This window comes from Falco biarmicus, chromosome 6 (genome assembly GCF_023638135.1).
Source record: "Falco biarmicus isolate bFalBia1 chromosome 6, bFalBia1.pri, whole genome shotgun sequence".
Lineage (NCBI taxonomy): Eukaryota > Metazoa > Chordata > Aves > Falconiformes > Falconidae > Falco > Falco biarmicus.
The window spans coordinates 88,843,514-88,861,959 of record NC_079293.1 but is presented as its reverse complement, the minus strand read 5'-3'; the positions used below and the strand labels follow the sequence as shown (position 1 = coordinate 88,861,959).

The 18,446-nt window shown below is 54.7% G+C and overlaps 1 protein-coding gene across 7 annotated transcripts; it reads left to right on the top strand.

Annotated features, from left to right (window-relative positions):
• Positions 1-6,412: 6,412 nt before the first annotated feature.
• CEP68 (centrosomal protein 68) lies at positions 6,413-17,326 on the top strand. 7 transcript variants are annotated; one of them, XM_056344063.1, is made up of 7 exons: positions 6,413-6,441; positions 10,737-11,147; positions 11,630-13,054; positions 14,366-14,488; positions 14,706-14,802; positions 15,649-15,803; positions 16,857-17,326. In XM_056344063.1, exons 2-7 carry the CDS (start codon positions 10,782-10,784, stop codon positions 16,905-16,907), a joined length of 2,217 nt encoding a protein of 738 aa, XP_056200038.1. In that variant the 5' UTR covers positions 6,413-6,441; positions 10,737-10,781; the 3' UTR covers positions 16,908-17,326. The 7 variants fall into 7 exon arrangements, with proteins under 7 accessions (XP_056200038.1, XP_056200039.1, XP_056200042.1 ...); XM_056344064.1 differs by having other exon boundaries at positions 6,414-6,445; XM_056344061.1 differs by lacking the exon at positions 6,413-6,441 and adding an exon at positions 6,615-7,237.
• The last annotated feature ends 1,120 nt before the right edge of the window (positions 17,327-18,446 follow it).

Here is an 18,446-nt window from a genome sequence, read left to right as displayed (position 1 = left end):
AGCATCCCAGCGAATGTACACGTGTGTTGTACCTCTAAGGAGTCTGCTGAGCGGTGATGTGCATGAAAATAGCTTGGCAAGCTTACAGCTCATTCGCTGGTTCTTGCAGGTTCTTGCATCTTGGATGTTAGAGTCGAGCCATCACGCTACGGAGGGTACCTGTGGTTTTAAACTGGGCAGGCAGGGTCGATCTTAGTTCCACATTTTGAAAATTATCCTCATGATAATAAGGGCTGGGTTTGCCAAGATACATGCCAGGGGCCAGACAAATTGCAAACTGGCTGTGAAACCTAGGACCAGAGACGCAACACAAAGCCACTCCACAGGCTTGGGGAATGACGGTTCGCCGTCTCCACAGGATAGTGGTGATCAGCAGCACGATGTAAATTACTGTCATTACTGCGTCACCAAAACACGTACACAATCAGGCAGATCGGGATTCTCTTCACCGTGTTGTGCTAGAGTGTAATTAAATTGCAATGCCTACAGCTACTAGAGTTTGAGGGGGGCCTACAAACATTTGCAACTCAAATCTCGCAAACTGAGTAGGTTCCAACCCACATCCACATCGTTAAGATTAAGCTTCCCTGGTACTGCATCAATACTTGACTCGAGTAATTTGACCTGCTGAGCATCCTGAAGGCACCAGGCTTTGTCCTTTTAGCAGTACCATTCTTGCTGAGGTAGGAAACCAGTGTGGCCAAACCTAGCGTGAGGCCTTACAGAGGGGGAATATGGTTTTTATTTACATTTTAAGCTGGCTTTACACCTGCACTCATTCTCTTACAGATTTCATTCACTCACACTCACAAGCGAGGCGTGGTTATTCAAGCGGTCTGGCCCCCATCACCTGCATGCAACGTACACAAGGGATGACGGCTGTCAAAGCGTCACTAAACCTCCCAGTCTGGGGACACTTCTTTAACAATCCTTAGGAACTGATGGTTGTTTTGTGGTCATCCTTCGCTGCAGTCTCTCTTCCTGCTAGGCTGCCAGGAGAAGGAGTGGGAGATGTGATGTGCTGCCACCCTCCTGCTATCAGGGAGGAGGGTCTTTCACAAATGAGGTGGGCGTGCTATGGTCTTACTGGTGTGCACACCTTCTGGGCTTGACAAAACCAACATAGTCTCACATTTTTTGCTGGCAATGGTGTCACTTGTTACGAATACAGCCGTCTTTAACTCCTCTGCTCTGCTGTTTCTTCTGATGCTTATGTAAATGGATTTTCATTCATACCAATCCCAACATTTCTTTTCCAAGTCTCTGCACTGACGACTCGTTCCTGCAGATCCCAGCTCTGGTTTTGAAGAGCCTCTCAGTTCCTCTCAGGACAACATACAAATGACAAAGGGCCAAGACATCCCTGCAACTGGAATGAAACAGTCCCTCCTATTCCCCACTCAAAGCAGTAGCAAAATCTCACATTTCAGAAGTAAAATTAATTCCAAATATTCTTTGTCCATTATAATTCACATTGATCAAAAGCTGCCACCACCTCTTGACCATCTGGCTCCTATTTATTTCACAGCAAGTGTCACCTTCTCCCAGCAAGAGGAAAGGCGAAGTGTCTGGACAGCACCAGCTCCCTCCCATCCCCCCCCCCCCCCCCCCCCCCCCCCCCGCACCAGGGCTCCTGGCCCTGACCTGCGGCTGTGGCTGCTTTAGGGGGGTGGGTAGAGGTAAGGAGATGTTTTTGGGGGGGGTGTATGGAAACCCGGGACTGCTGCCCTGCGGCTGGGTGCCGCTCTGGCGGTGTGCTGGGTACATCGTGTGGCAGAACGGAGAAGTGCTGCTCGCTGCCCTTCCCTGCCGCTCCGGCTGCGCACCGGCGGTGAGCGGGGCTGCCCGGCCGCTGGCACCGGGGGCACTGCTCGTGCTGCAGCGCTGACACCAGAACAGACGCCGCTCTAGTCTTCCCTCTGTTCTTCATCAATCCTGCCTTGCAGGTTTCATGTGTCAGCTGCCTTGGGTGTGCGTACGTTAAAGCAGCTTCCCCACCCGGGGCATCCCATAGCAGGATCTCAGGCTCCAAGTCCGATAAGGGAATTTATTTGAGTGGAACCGCAGTAGAAACAAACAGCTCAAGCTGGCTGCCTCCGCAGAGGGACCCCGAACAAAGAAATTCCTGGGCAATTACACCTTTACAATCTAAACTCCTCACCCCTCCTGTGACAGCTCTGACCGGTAGTAATATCAGGGTCTGGGGTCTTCCTGTTGCTCACCGGGTCCCCTCGCTGCCTTGGGGCGAGCCGCTTTTCTACCTCTGAGGTCACAGCTTCTGCTGATGAGCGTAGCAGCCCTCCTTGTTTTCTTAGCTTCCAGCTCGAAGCGGCTCTCGAGGCCCTCTTTCGCGGAATTAGTAAAAGTTCTACATATCTGGGTGAAAGTTCACAGCTTGTGGCCTAAGCCTTCAGCAAATTTAGCTACTAATGCTAAGCAGTTAATTCCAGACAGTTTCAGTGCAGTATTCCTCAACACTCTTTTAAAGTGCTTCTCCAAAATCAGAAAGAAAAAGAAGTAGCTCCCTCTTTTAGGAAATATTTAGTAATGGTGTAGTAGTAGCTGTGATGACCTAAAGAGGGGAAGTTTGCAGGTTTTCAATGAGTCTTCTCATGACTTTTTATAAAGAAGCTAAAGCAACATGGCTGAGTTTGCACCTGCTGATTTAGACCTGTCTAGAGCAACTGTTCAGCTGAACGAGTGGACTCCTCAGGGGCTGACGGTACATCTGGGACCATTAGTGGATTAATGACACAGATGTTGGAATAGCTAAAATCTGCAGGTCCTACCTGGAGGAGAAGGTCTGGGAGCATGGGAAAGCACAGGGCTGAAGTTCATAGCAACACAGGAAAATTTGAGACAGGGGTCTGGGAAACAGAGGCTGCAAAGAATTAATCTAGATGAGAGTAATTACACTGCACTAATACTGGCGGGAAACAGTCAATTAAGGAGCAGGAGCAGGACGTTATGGGCAGTCAGAAGCATGAGTCAATGCCCTGTGCTGTGCGCAGATACTATACCAGGGTGTGTAAGCAGGAATGCAGCCTGGACTACCATACTGGTTTTGCCTAATCACAGCCCAGCCCATGCTGGAGTTTTGGACCCGGTTTAGGTGCTGAGCTTCAAAGAAAGGTGGCCCAAAGAGTGAGAAGCAAGAGAAGAACAAGGGGAACGGTCCAAGACGTGGAAATCCTGACCTCCAGAGAAAAGAAAAGGGTTGTTAGCCTCAAGAAGAGAAGGACCTCTCCCTGCAAGCACCTTTCAGAGAGGAGTTAGGCAGAGCGAGTGCGCAGCGAACAGTCCTGAGCAGTTTGTACGAAGATAGCTCTTGCTCAGAACCACAGTGAGAGAGCGTGCCAGCCCACCCATCCTTAAGGAGCAAGGAATGCAGCACTGTCGGGTTACAACATACGTATTGTTATAAATCAGTGTCTGAGCAGCTTTAGCATGGGAGAGGAATAATGCCAATCGCTTTGAGGTAGCCAACAGAAGCAAGGAAGGCTTGTGGCAGCTCCTTCCCACCTCGACGGTAGCACTGGAAGATGGGCAGGTGTGCTAACGGCTTACATGTAATATTACCTCTCTGGCTGTCTGAGGCACTGCATCAAAAATGGAATAATTTCCCAAATGCAGGCAAATCCTCCCCATAGATAATGCTGTAGTGCTGGCCAAAAGATGGCAAAATGATTACACGCGGTTTTCCCTGTCACTGCAGTACTCTGTGAATATTGCTAGCAATGCTCTGGGAACAAATAGGTCAGGTCCAAGCCCTGCATTTGCCGACATCTTATCCATCCCAAACGTTTGTGCTGTGAGACTGAAATTTGACGCTGAAGATGGTGCAAACGCTCTTGCAAGAGCATATGGTACACATCCAGGCCTCGGGTTTCATCGCAGAGCGTTAACTGGCTTGTAGTGTGAGAGCATTCAAGGTAGAAAAAAATTACAAATAGATGTGCTGAAAACTCTGAATTACAGCACATCATCAGTTACGGGCTTATTAAAACCCTGGATTACATACAGCTGCTGCTCCCAACAGATACAGCTCTGCACAGAAACATGGATATTCCCACCAAGAAGGCAGAAGTTTTTGAAGAAAATGGAGTCTTCCTATCCCGTCTTCTCATATACTAGAAATGTACCGCTTTCAAATCTGACTATCATAAGCAAGCTCTACTTCACCTCATAGATAAGGAGATTACTGCTGAATTATTGCATCCACAGATGCGGTGAAATCATTTGTCTTTGCTGGAGAACTTTCTTGCTGAAAAACACCAGTATCAAAGAATCCCGAGGTCTCAAATCAGCAAGAAAATATCCATGTTAGTCTTTGCCAGCCTTGAGTGAATTTGGCTGGGTTTGACCCTGTATTATAGATCAAATAAGCTAGTTTCTCTTCAGCAAAGTTCCTAACAGAGGGCCAGATCTTAGCGGAAGAAAATTGGTATAGTTTCCCTGAATTTTTAAAATAATCACTCCTTTAGACCACCAGTTTATTCCCCCCCTTTGTATATAGAATATATACAAATATACAAATATATTCTTTGTATATAGAATATAGACAATATAGACAAAAAATATAGACACCCTCTCAGCATGAGCCTAAGGAGAGGGGAAAGATTCTGTGGTGCTCTGGCTGTTCTTGCAGACATCCTGGCACTTGTTTGATCGGAGGCGGAACAGGACGCGAACCTTTCCTGCCGGGGCTGAGGCCGCAGCCCAGCGCTATTCAGCTCCGAGAACAATGCCTGGCAGCTGGCAAGAAATTTAAATCAGCTAAAAACAGCCGAGCCTGGATATGAATCATGACCCGTCAGTGTTTGCTTCAGCCTTTTGACTGGCCTGAAATCAGCTCGGCCTCTACTGGCAGGCAACCGGCTGCCCGGAGAATGAGCAATAAACAACATTTTAAAGGACTTTTATTTCACAAGAGCTTTGCCTGTGTGAATTCCAACAAAAAGCCGGCTCTCAAAAGCGTGCATCCAAGGCAGGGGATGTGCAGCCCTCCAGAAGACCTGCTGTAACATTCGTCAAGGATACCCCGAATATAGAAATATTACGCAGGAACAGAGCTGATGCGGGTTTTGTCTTGGCTGAGTTCTGACAGTGCTGTACCGCGTTATACTGGGGCATTACAGCTCTGCTTTTTTGCAGCAGGCCTGAAAAAAATATTCCCACTGTTTCTCTTGGAGAAAAAAAAGCAAATCATCCAGCATGGATGCGTGCAGGATGACCTGGTTCCATCGAGGTCAGCAGAACAAACCCAGATGATGGCAGCTGGGAATCTGGACCATGACGCACAGGGTGGCAGAGCTGGAGCACGCTGCAGGGCTACGTGGCCAGCGGACCGAAGCACTAGCCAGGGGCTTGGGATACCCGTGTTGTTCCCCTCAGCTGCCGCCAGACTACTGAGCAAATCCGAGGTGTCTCTTTGGTCCTTCACGGCCTAAAGCTGACAGTGATGTCCTTCATCGAGTGCTTTATCAAGTGACTGACCTCTAGGAAATCATGGGAGAAATAAAGTCCAGGAGCAGATAAAAACCAGAATCAGCCTATGGACAGAAGCAAGGAGAAAGGCGTGGATGTTTCACGGGACAAGGGCACACATCGATACGGCTACCCCGTCCACCGAAGAAGCGCCTGGCCAGGTACAAAGCCCAGAGCCACCTGCCTCAGGGCACGGCAGGAGAATCTGCCCCGAAAGCAGCTGGAGGGCAAGGCCAGAGGGCACGGCTGGAGGGCATGGCAGGCACGGCCGGAGGGGCTGGAGGGCACGGCCGGAGGGCACAGCCAGAGCAGCGGGCATGGCCGGAGGGCACGGCCGGAGGGCACGGCGGGCAGCCGGCAGCCAGCCCCTGGGCACGCTGCTGGCCTGGCCCCGACCCAGACCCCGCACTGGGCATCCAGCCCGTGCCCCCGGCCCTCCTGCGGCTGGAGGGGCCTTAAAATCCCTTCTCCGTTACAGGCACCGTCCTTTTCCCGGTGGTTTCCCACCCCAGGAACCGCACGGTAAGGTGCGGCCTGGCCCGGCACGGCGGTGTGTGGGGTAACGCACCCTCGGGCCGCCCCAGGCCCCACCAGAGCGCTGGGGGGGGCCCTGCTCCGGCAACGGCAGCGCCCGCCGCGCCCGGGGGGCGCTCCCAGGACCCACCGGCAGGCGGCTACTTTGCGGGCCGGGATCGCGAGCGGGGCCGGGAGCGGGGCCGGGAGCGGGGCCGGGCCGAGCGGCGCTGAGGCCAAGCCGGGGCCGGGGGCGGGCCGGGGGCGGGGCCAGAGCAGCCTCTCCCCGCCCAGCCCCGGAGCCGTCCACGCCGCGCGGCGAGGCCCAGCGGCACGCTCCCATTGGCTGCCGAGGCGCAAGGGCGCTCTTATTGACGTCGCAAGCCCCGTTGCCATTGGCTGAGACGCGGGGCGGGGGCGGGGCGGCGCGGCCGCCGCTCGGTAGGTGAGGGCCCGGCCTGGGCGCGGCGGGGCCGGGGGCTGCGGGGGGCTGCGGGGGGCTGGGGGCTGCTGGGGGGGGGTGGGCGGGCGGGCGTGGGCCGGGCCGGGCCGGGCCGGCTGGGCTGGGCTGGGCTGGGCCGGGCCGGGGGCCATCGGGGGCTGCGGGGGGCGGCCGGGCCGGGAGGGGGCAGCGGGACAGCGAGCGACTTTCTTTCCCTTTGGAGCCCGTCCCGTTACCCGCGGCGCGCTGTAGCCGTGCCCCCCGCAGCTCAGGGCAGCCGCAGGGTGCGGTGCCCCCCCCGGCTTGTTTCCCTTTTTAAAAAAACTAATTGTATGTTATTTTTAATATTTATTTTATTTTATATGGGTTAACCAGCCGGGTTTTTCAGCTGCGGAAAGGCTTTTTGGGCAGAAAGCGTGCCAGGAACGAAGCAAAACACTCCCAGAACTCCGACCCCCGCCGGCCTGAGAGGCGCGGGCGGGGAAGGGGGGGGTCCCCAAAACAACAACCGCCCCCCTCAGCAAAACCGAGCCGGGACGGTGGGGGCGGGAGCAGCCCCGCCACCCCTGCGGGCCGCGGGGTGCCCAGGCAGTGGGTGTCACTGGTGGGGACAGGCCGCAGGGTGCCCAGGCGGTGGGTGTCACTGGTGGGGACAGGCTGCTGGGCCGGCAGTTGGCTTGGGACAGGCTGACAAAGCTCAGGGATCGCTTTTCCCGAGAGTTTCCGCGGGACCGGCCCCTCTCCGGGTGGATGAAACTGTCCCCCTTCACCTGTTACCTTCAGCCCCAGTGGCGGGTAGGGTTTCTGTGCCGCCGTCACTGGTGAGGCGATGGCAGGCCCGGGTGCAGCCGGGATTTGGGGCGGTTTTCCCGTGGTTTTAAGGCCGGTGGGAGTTCTCCATGTGCCTGAAGCTGGGGTGGTGCATCCCTCCCTCCCCAGCGCCCTGCCAGTCCGGTCCGAGGATCAGGCCTTGCTCCTGCCCACCGTGAGGGCTGGTCCTGCTGCGTCACCGCTGCTGGCAACCTGACCTCTGCTTTTTTCTGGTTTTCTTGGAAAATGGTGAGAAACCTTGTTGTCTGGCTGCTGGCGCTGGGAGCTGGTGCTTAGTGGCGTTAGCATTGTCGCTTTGTCCTGAAATAGCACTTTTTACCTGGTGGTTCTGCCTACGGGGGGGGGGGGGGGGTGTGACTTCCCCATCCACTGTGCAGCCAGGTGCAGTTAGTGTCCAGCCCCCCCTGAAATTAATTGCAGTTAGCTGCCTGAATTAAGAGACCTTTAAAAAGGCAGTGAAGTCTCCAGAGTCCCTTTGCATATTCTTACAGATTCTGAAAGAAGCAGATTTACTCCCACTTGTGTGTATTGGCAGGTTTCCTGGTTTCTCTTTAGCTTCCAATTAGCTTCTGGAGACTTAATGAACATGTGAATCAGTACATTTTTTGAAGCCTGATATCATCATAGAAATGTATATGACTGCATGCTGCGTCCCTAAGATCAACAGATAAGTCTTGAAAGTTCAGAACAGTTCAACTGCTGCGCTCCTGCACACAGTTACAAAAATAACAGATGGGTTGTGACCTGTAATTATTTTGTAAAATGTTGCTTAACACACTTTTTTAGATTTAAGGCCAAGCTTACATGTGGTTTTTATAGTTGTTTTTACTGGGCTGACCGACACGTGACTCAAGCCACTAAATCTGATGGGGGTACTGATATTCAGCATCACTTTGAATGCAATACGGCATCCCCTTGAGAGTAAGGAGGTGCCGAGGTCGACAGTTAATTACTGCACGTTCCGTTTAAAACTCTATAGAGTCTGCCTTGTTAAGCTTTTCTTTCTTTTACATATTTTTTAAAATCACTCCCCAACAAGAACCGATTGTTGGGATGGGACATTTATGCCCTAAGCTATGCGTGCCTGGTGCCCTCCCCTCTGTTAAGATCTGTATCGATGGGATGGTTTTTGCATGTCCAGCGCTGCCGGTAGATGCAGGGGGCGGGGAGCAGAGCTACTGGGACACCCGTTCATGTGACGATAATTAGTGATGTCCCTCTGCTGGTTGCTCATCGTGGAGCAAAGTACCCAAAATGGTGAATGTGAAGCAGACTTTTGGAGTCTGAAATGGATCCTGGAATTTAATACGTGGTACCTTGCGATACGTCACCCCGCTGGCTTTTTGCTTTTAAGGTTTTTGTTGGAAGAGGAGGAATCCGACCTGCGAGTTGAGGCCCTGGCTTTCAGAGCCGGTAAATAGATATATCTCAGGATTTTCTGGGCATTTAAAGCACCTGTAAGTTGGATTTGGCTATTTGATTTGCTAATACTTGCTTGTCCAACTGTCCACGCAGAACTAATTCAGAAGGGCCAGATGGGAGTCGGTGAAGGCCGGCAGGTGACGGGGGGCTGCCTGCTGGGGGTCAGGAGACCTTAAAAATCGATGTGACAGGTTTGTGAAGAAAGGGCCCAGGAAATGCAAGGACTGTGAGTGCTTTGGGATACTCTGTTAGCATCAGAAATCTGCCTTCTGTTAAACAAAATTTACATGCTTACATACATTTAAATGATATGTTGTATAATACGTAAGGAATTCAGCAGGGAAAGGTTTATCAATTACCTTTATTGCAATTACCATGCCTTTTTGTTTGGATATAGAAACTTTTTTTGGAGGAAAAAGCAATGCCATCTGGTTTAGGATAACATGATGTGTGGGGGGTTGTATTTGGGAGCGACTCAAGCGGTCGGGTGGGTGAGTCCCAGGTGTGGGCAGAGGGACGGGGCTGGCCGGAGGGCTGGGGGGCTCAGGCTTCACTCGCCCCCTCGGCAGCTGCCGCCGCGCTGAATATAGCTGCTCAGCAGAGGCCGGGGCTGCCAGCCCCCGGGGAGGGGGAGGCAGCTGCGGTTCCTGCCATGGCTTGTGCTGGCCCTTGGGGCTCCCCTGGAGACCCGGCAGCGCCCACCGCGCTTTGTTCGCCTGCACGGGCTCTGCCGTGGGAAAATGCCACTCTCCGGAGGGGTGGGTCATAAAACCAGATCACCACAAAAGAGCTGACGGAGGGTGTGAGTATCAACTTGTTTCCCACTTCCAAGTATTGTTTGGGAATACTTTCTTTCCTCCTTTTTTCTTTTTTTTTTTTAAATTTCTTTTTGCATTTGCTGTTGCTGCTCCCTTGGCTGGCCTCCCCAGCGCTAGCCCGGCGCTAGCTGGGTGAGTACTGGCAGAGCCGCTCTGCCGATGTTCTCCGCTCTGTTTCAGGCTGGAGTTGCTGGAAGAGGCTTTGGTATCGCTGGGGCTCCGAGGATGCCCACCTGTGGCTGAGGGTTGGCAGCACCATTTGTGATGCTCTGTGGGGAGCCCACGAGATGTCATTTATGTTGAGAGTATTTCTGAGCCCTGCCGGCTTGGCGAACGCAGGCAGAGGTGCTTGACTCTGCCTGGTGTTCACAAAATAAGGTCCTCTGTCTGCTGTATTGGCTCTCCTTGATTTGGCTCATCGATTGTCCTGTGCAGCTCCTCACTCGAGTCCAGCGTGGGCAGCAGGACCAGGGTGGTGGAGCATCTCCATGTGTGGAGCACCTGGGGCTCAGGCTTCGAGAACAGTATCTCATATTAGAAGGTTTTGCAGCAAGATGCAGTGAGCTTGGCTGTACAGCACGCTTGAAAATGTGTCATTGGTTGTGAAATTAATTAATGGAAATACTTGCTCAAAGAGTTAATTTCATTAATTAAGGTGGAAACTGCAGAGCTAAGCGCCGAGTTTGGGGTTTACAACCTCCTACCTCCCCCTCTGATTTTTTTTTTTTTTTTTATATGTGATTCTCACTTCTGGGTGGCTTCCATTGCAGGGTTTTGAGTTTGTCTCTTAAAAACTCTCAAGTCTCCACCCCAGCGGCCCTCAGGGCTCAGCCACGCTAATAGGTGCTTTATGTCCCAGTTAATGATGGCTCATTTGGGCCCAGTAGCCTCATGGTGCACAAACTGAGACTGGGCATTAATTCAGGAGACGGTTGCACCATGCCGGCAAGGTGTAAAGCACAGGTTTGGTCTCAGTCTGGTCGGAGCTTTAATTAGATTTTCCCTGTGTGTCATGTCCTCAGAACCAGCAAATGCTGCTGGGATGAGGAAGTTTGCTCTTTCCTCTTGTCCCACTTGACGCACCGAGATGCAGCTTTATGGTTTGTGGGATCTGGCCCAGAACATGCTTAATCTCCTTGTTATTAGACATACCCCGTTTCTTTACTTGGTGTGGAGGCGAGGGGGGCTGGCGAGTTGCCACTACTGTGCCCTGTGTATTTCAGAGAGCCCGAGGCTTGTCATCATCTTGTGGAAGAAGTTCTGCCCCGATGGCCGTGGATATGGGAAAATCGCTTTCTGAAGCCTCCCTGAGCGGGAAGGCCGAGGGTGATGGCAGGTGGGACTGCGCGGAGGGGGAGACGGACAGCCTGTGCTGGCTTTTAGGGACAGAAGAAGCCAAGCCCTGCTCGCAAGGGACGGAGAAGGTGGCAATGAGCAGACGCAGTCACTTGGGCGCTGGTGTTACCCAGGGAGGCTCAAGCTACTGCCAAGAAGTGTCTTCAGCATCCGCATCCCGATTTCCCAGAGCGAGAGCAAGCCTCTCGGAGGCAGGGACGTTGGTGTGCGGAGGTGCTGATGGCGGGGATGTGCCTCATCGTGGTAGTCACCAGTGCCTCTCCTCAGAAGAGCAGCAGGTGAGAGGGCTGTACGTGCAGGTGTTGCAGCATCGCCAGGGGGGCAGGTGAGGTGGGGATGTGTGCCTGGGCTGTCCTGGCAGAGGCCGGAGCGCCCACCCCCGGGCTAGGCCGTGCCGTGGGGCAGGGCTGTGGCGCTGGAGCCCAACGGCCGGTCTCCGTTCCCGTATTGCCACCGCGGAGCTGGGAAGTCACTCGGGACGGGGCTGCTGAAATAAGTGCCTCTTGCCACCAAGTGACTCGAGCAGCTTCCCAGGCCCTCAGGATGCCTTTCCCTGAACCCAAGCCCCGTGCTGGGCTCCGGGCAGCGCGTGCCGCCCCGCAGGCAGAGCAGGGTTCCCCTTCCAGCCTCTCCTCACGCTGGGGCTGGGGCTGGCGCGTTTCTCTCCACGTCCCAGTACGAAGGAGCCTTTGGCCTGGATGCTGTGCTTCCTTTCATGCGTCACGCTCTCCCTTTCTTTTTTCCCGCTGTCCTTGAGCAGGTGAAGGCTCCGAGCCGTTGGGAGCCAGCGCCTGGCCCTCCCCGCCGGCGCAGCTCTGCCGAGGAGAGCATCCTCGCCGGCAGCTGCCACGACGCCCTTGCCAGCCGGCAGAGCCGAAGGCCGGGAGCTCAGTCCCCATTTTCCTCCACCCCGGAGCTCCTGCGGCCCCAGACCCCCCCCAGCCCTGAGAGCGCCCTGCGCAGCCGCTCCGCGTCGAGCTTCTCCACTCTGTCTTCAGAAGGAAACGGCCCCTCCGAAGGGCCACCCCGCCGCTGGCTGGCCGGCACGGACCCGCCTTCTCCCGCGGCCGCCCGGGACCTGTGCTGGCGGGGGGTTGCGGCAGCGGGCAGAGCACCGCGGGTGCCCAGGCCCTTCAGCCTTCTGCGCATCAGGGAGGTGTCACCCTACCAAGCCGATTACTGGGCATGTGCCATACCGGATTCCTTACCCCCGTCTCCGGACCGCCGCTCGCCCCACTGGAACCCCAATAAAGAGTACGAGGACTTGCTGGATTATGCTTATCCACTGAAGCCAAGGTACAAGCTGGGAAAGATGCCAGAGCCTTTTTCCCATGACTCAGGAATAGGTTTGGACAGCTTTTCTGTTTCCCCTGAGGGCACGTCGAGATCCGCCAGCATCTACAGCCGAGGTGGGCGGGCTGGGGGAAGTGGAGAAGATGGATGCTGGGGGCTCCTGGCCTCTGCAGAGAGGTGCTCCGCCCTGGGGCCTGGAAAAAGAGGCCGCTCGGGAGCTGGATTGTGCTACGAACCTCTACCTGCTGCAGAAGCATCCTTCGCAAAGAGTGCTTCCTCTCACCCTGCCAGGGGTTTTGCTGAGGATGTCATGGCAGAGTCAGCTGGACCAGGCTCGTCTGCCCGCCCTGCTGCAGACGGGAGAAGCTGGCGTGCCGCAGGGAGTCCCTTCCCGAACTACAAAGGGCAGGCGAAAAGCACTAGCAGGTTTTTACCTACAACAGGAGTGCTCCCCCTGAGGAAGGAGTGGGAGGGCGATGAAGAATTTCTCTCCCTGCCTCCGAGACTGCGGGAGCTGGAAAGGCTGGCTCAGTTTTTGTCCAATCTTTCCTTAAGTATAAGGACGCCGGGGCACGACCGCCGTAACCTTCCGCGTCACAGCGATGGCAGGCAGCCCCTTTCGCCCAAGTTGGCTCCTTTCAGAGAGGCGGGTGGCAAGGACGAAAGAGGGAATATTGAGGGTTATGCTGGGCTGTGGCACCCCTGCAGCTCTCAAAAGCCCAGCTGGGAAAACACTGAATCGTGTGGCTGGATCCATAGGGGTCCTCTGCCGGGGCTTCACCTGTCAACCGGCCTCAGGGATGCGCTGGATGGGCCGTACCTAGATGAACCGCGGGTCAAGGGGCATCCCAAGAAGAGCCAGCAGAGCGAGTCCCTTGCCCAGTGCGTGAAGGTAGGCTGAGACCAGAAAGAATGTTTATTACGGGAAGACCTCACCTAAAATGTGCCTGTATTTATGGCACGCTTAGTTAAGGCTTCCCCTCCTGCATGATGTTTGGTGCCTGGCAGCCGGTAGCAGTTTACACAGGGGGGCTCACCTGTGCAGATAATTTTTTCTGATGGAGCAAGAGCCCATCTTGCTTTTCCTGGGCTCAGCGTCGCAGGGCTGGGGCTCGGTGGAAACGTGGCATTTGGCTTCCCCCAGCGCACCCACCCTGCTGCCCCGGGGAAGAGGCAGGAGCTGCAGCTGGGGCCGGACAAGTGTGAAACCCAGGGTTTGCTGCCTGCCCCGTAGCTCCGACTGGGTGACGTGGTGGGGCTGGACTTGCCCTTCAGCCCGGGCTCGCTTGTCTTCCCCAGGCTGGGTCCTGCTTCGGGGGTAGTAAGGCTGGGTAGAATGGGTGGGGCTTCTCTGAAGAATGTCCTGGTTATTTTGTGGATTTTTACTTTCTGGCCAAGTGATGCCTCATGGCCATCCTGCCACTGGTGCTGTGCTCCCTGCCTTCGCCTCTGCCTTCTTCCCCGCCCCAGCCCTGGGCTGGATTTGGAAGTAATGCTGCGCTGTTTGCAAGGGAGCGATTCTTACCGTGCACAGAGCTGCAAACACCAGCGCAGCTCATCCCCCCCCCTTGCGTGGGAATAATGCTGCTGATTTAAAAGGGTCTTATCTACTGTCAGCATCGGAGTGTATCTCTCGCCCCAAATCGCGGTGCCCGGGAGAAGCAGCTCAGCTTTAGAGCAAAGCCCTGACTGAGGAGCAGGCGCAGGGCTGGAGCCTGGGCTTGGTGAGAGCGGAGGCCCCTGGGTTTCGTGCAGCATCTTAGAAAAATAATCCGTTACCAAGACGCTTTAAAAATAAATGAAAGCGCTTAATTGAATGAGACAAACCCTTGGGGAAAAGCAGCTGCTAATTAACTGCCCGGCTCCAGGAGGAGAGGGGTGTCTCTTCGGCTGGCAGGTGGTGGAGGCAAAGCCCTTCCTTCAGCCTGGCTGCTGCTGGCGCCCAACACCTCCCCGCAGCAGCCATTTCATGGTGACCCTCAGTGGGTCTGGGGGGTGTTTAGGGGCTTAAGTCGTTTTTTGCCTTTTTTTCTTTTTCTGTTAACTCTTGGTTTCCCAAGCTTAGGGATGTTTGTGTGGGGGTGGGTGTGCAGGAGAGGGGCCGGGAGCAGGTGCTTTCCAGAACCCGTCACCTATTCCTGGCCCTGCCTTGTCTTCGTTGCAGAAATCGATCAGTAACCCCTTTTGTTATACTTTTAAGTAGATGTTTTGCTGTCAGCTGGAAGAGCTCATTCATTGGCTGTACAATGTGGCGGACATCACCGACAGCTGGGTACCACCCTCGCCAGATGCGGAGAGCGTGAAGGCATCGCTGCATCGCTACTTGGTAGGTCCCACCGCCGGCTTTTCTCCCCGCTGGGGCAGTGAGCAGTGCACAGCAGGGCACCCCGGCACAATCCTGGCGGGTGCACCGGGTGTGCAAAGCTGAATTCGGGAGCACCGGGAACCTGCCTGGGGGAAACTGCTCCCCAGGCAACCTGCCGCAGGTGCGTCTCTTCCAAAAACCCTCCTAAGCAGCGCTCCTCTTCTCCTTTCCTTCCCAGGAGTTCAGGAAAGATGTGGCCGACCACCAGAGCCTGACAGAGAGCGTGCTGGAGAGGGGAGAAGCTCTCCTCAGCTGCATGGCATCGAATTCGCCAGGTGAGAAGGAACGCTTGAGCGGGGCTGGTTGCAGACACAGCCGGTGGCGCATCTGCCCCCCGAAATCCCTGGCCCCACGTGTGGGAGGGTGGGGAGGCGGTGGGCAGAGTCTGCCATCCAGCAGCTGTCTGGGAGTGTAAAGGGGTTCACACCCGCGTTGCTGCCCGGGGACCTGGAGGTTTGAAGCAATAACTCCGGAGCGGCTTCAGCTGCACCACGCTTGTGCCGTGCCGCCCATCCTGGTGATGGACGTGTTCTGCCTTCTATGGGTCCCTCAGGTTTTTACCTTAACCGCAGCGTGGCCAGCTGCCACTGGGCTGTGGGACGCTGTCGGCCTGCAGCTGGAAGGAGCTGCTCTCGTCCAGGGCAGCAGCGGGGTGATTTTTGCCCCTTGTTTGCGCTCGGTGCATCCCAGGCAGGTGTCAGGAGCCAGTCTGGGGGGACAGCCCCGCCTGGCTGGTGGCACGGCACACGGAGCAGCCGCTCGGGTGACTTGGTGCATCCTGCACAGGGGATTGCTGAAGGGCAGGCTGTGCCTGCGGTCACCAGAGCAGCTTTAGTGGGCGAGTGCTGCCTCGCAGGTCGGCTTTCTTACGCAGTCCCAGCGGTTTCCTTTAGGAGCCCCTATTTCTGTACCCTCACTCTTAACCTGGAGCCTCCTAGGTGGCTTCTCACCCCCTCCAAACCCTGCGGCGCCACTTGGCGATGGGGCGAAGATCAGCTTACTGATTTCTAACACTTGATTTCCTTCAAAGGTCTGCCCAGGGCAGTGGGACTCTTACTGCTCTCACGGACATTGAATTGTCTCGTTACTACCACCTCCGCTCATGCGTTTTTGTTTTCCAGCTCTGAAAGACACGCTGGGATTGATTGCGAAACAGTCAGAAGAGCTAGAAACCCACGCGGAGCGCTTGTACGAGTCCGTCCTAGCTGCCGTGGGTCCCGTGCAGGGCGAGGACGGGCTGGGGGACAAGGGGGTGCAGCAGACGGCTGCTCCGTGCGTAAGTGGTGGGGGCAAACCAGCCTTTCCACGACAGGGGGAAAGGGAGGGAAGCATAGGAAGATAAACAAATTAAGCAAATGCTATACATCAGGCTTTACCATTATTTTAATCTGGTGTTTGGAAAGCCTCCATGGAAAAGAAAGCAAGGGCAACCTCAAAATGGATGCCCCATCACCCTTAAATGTGTCAGGGGCAGCGCAGTGTGTCGGTGAACCAGCTGATGAAACCCAAGAGCGTGAGGAGAGCGATGGCAGCTCCTGGGAGGGGGCCGGCAGGCAGGTCCCCGTCAGTCGCGGGGGGGGGACGACGGCAGCAAGGCAGCTGCTGCACCCAAATCACTCGGGACAGCAGAAGGAGCACGAGGAAGGGGTAGTTTTTTGGCTTTTTATTTTCTCAGAAACGTTCTGTTTGCCACGTAATGGTGGGAAAGGGAAGCAAGTGAATTCAGGGTTAAGAGGGAGGCTAGGGAACGTGTTTGCTCATTTCTCGACCATTTTCCTTCAAATAAAACTGCAGAGACAGAAGTTTCGGGAGGGCACGGCAGGAGTGGGAGGTGAAGGGCTGGAGGGGGCAGCAGCAGTGCGTGGTGGTGGAGGGCAGCGTGCCGTGATGGGAATCACTGTAAAATCACTGTAAAATCACGGTCACGGGTGTTGGGGAAGGCGCTGGGTCCGGAGAGGCAGGAAGGCTCTTTACGGCTCCCGAGCAGGAAGCGCAGGGATTTAGGAACGGCAGGATACCCGCGGCCCCATCCCAGTCCCCTCCTGCCCCCATCAGCTCAGCCTGTTGATTTCCCCGCCGCCCCCTCCACCGCACGCCTTCGCATTGGGGGTTGCGAAGGGGAAATGCTCTTCTCAGCGCTTTAAGAGGAGAACAACAGTATCTTAAAAGTAGGTTATTGGGGGTTTTTTAATTGCTAAATATACATAGCTACGTGCTATAGCTTATCGAGCACATGTGGAGGTGGTTTAAGCGTGGCGGGGGGGTTTCTTCCTTTGCTGGCCGGCAGCCAAAGCGCAGCAGCAACCTCACTTAATCCGTTTGATTTCAGGTGCCGCCTCGATCAGACCTGGGCTGTGCCAGCCAGCCTCGGGACGGCTGAGAATTGCAGCCAGCACAGAAGCACCTCTCCCTCCTCTTGCAGAGATGCCAAAAACCCGTACGACCACTGTGTGTTCAGCGTCAGCCAGCCTGGGCTGAGTGCACCGTGGTTTGTTGTTCTTTTGAACCGTGGCTTGAGAAAGGCGAGCAGTACCGCCGTTCTTTGGCTGCTGGGATGCCCAAGCTACTAGTGCTGGCTCCATCGGGATGTTCCCAGAGCAAGGACAGTACAGCTGGCCTTTTTTTTTTTGGGGGGGGGTTTGTTTTTCAGAGTAGCTTTCCTTTTTTTTTTTTATTTTTTTTTATTGAAGTGGCCTGTTCCATGTGTTAGCAGAACGTCTGGAACACACTGTTTTTTTTAACTGAGTAATCCATAGTGTGCCGTGCAACTCACTTCTAAGTAAAGCCGTGTGATTTTAATAGCCGTGTTCTCATGTTTTGTTTATGCTCTTCAAAAATAGGTGCTAGAAGCCAAGAAATAGAAACTCCTCCTGGTTCTTGGGAGCAAACTGAACTCTTTTGTTTATAATTACCATTCCCTGCTGAAGCACAGCCTGTTTAACTTTTGGTTTTCTTATGCATAAACACAAGAGAGCCGGTGTGCTGCATGAATCTCAATAAAATAACAAAGAGGTGAGTACTCGGGGAGGATGCAGGTCCTGTACAAGCTGTGTTACCTGTTACTCTGTTACCTGCGGTAGCTGCTAGTGCTGGTTTCCCTGGGGGAAGAGCCGCGCCTCACCCACCCCTCCTGCAGCCACCGCAGCTCATCGCTGCTCACAAAAAACATTTACAGAGGCTTTCCAGGCCCCTTCTGCAACAGAAAAGGGCATCTCTGAAGCAACGTAATGAGGTAAGTGGCCAAAAAGTTCCAGCCAACCACAGAATATTGGTACTTGGCTTTAATTAACCTTTAAGCTAAACAGTGATTACCACGTTCTTGTGCAGAGTACATCAGTTCCTCCTGTTCCAGTGAACACGACAAAGCATCTGTATTGCACAAGGTGAAAGCATAGTTAAGCTGTTACCAACAGAAAAGAATTCGCTGGGGTTTGTGGGGGGGTTTGATACTCTCCCCTCTTCTCAGCTTCAAGGGCACATTTTTTTATTGCCAAGTTGCAGGTGGCAATTCATAGATCAGCCCAAGTTCAACAAAAAGGCTCAAGCAGATGGTTACAGCGAGACGGGTCTCACTGGTTCCACCACTGCCAGGTCCCCACCCAGGGGCATTCAGGGTGATGCCTGAGCAAAGGCTACAGCAGGGCAGGATGGGCGCTGCGGTGAGGGGAGGAACTGCCGCCCCTCTGCTACTGCTTGTAAGCCTGACCCGTGGTGGCAGAGGTATTTAACTTTTCAGCTCACAGGTAAGAGGCTACAGCCCCCTCGCCCAGGATTTTCAGGCCTGCCTTGGCCTCTGCCACACGCCTCCAGCGTGGCAGCCACAGGCTCGAGTGTGTAACAGCACCAGCACGGTAACACAGGAATGACTTTGGCGGGGGAAACAAGAAAAAAAAAAAAAACAAAAAACAAAAGAAAAACC

Coding starts and splice junctions, on each gene's coding strand:
- CEP68 (XM_056344060.1), top strand. CDS start 10,611: ATGGTTTGTGGGATCTGGCCCAGAACATGCTTAATCTCCTTGTTATTA. Junction 14,489..14,705: donor CATCGCTGCATCGCTACTTG/GTAGGTCCCACC, acceptor TTTCCTTCCCAG/GAGTTCAGGAAAGATGTGGC. Junction 15,804..16,856: donor AGCAGACGGCTGCTCCGTGC/GTAAGTGGTGGG, acceptor GTTTGATTTCAG/GTGCCGCCTCGATCAGACCT.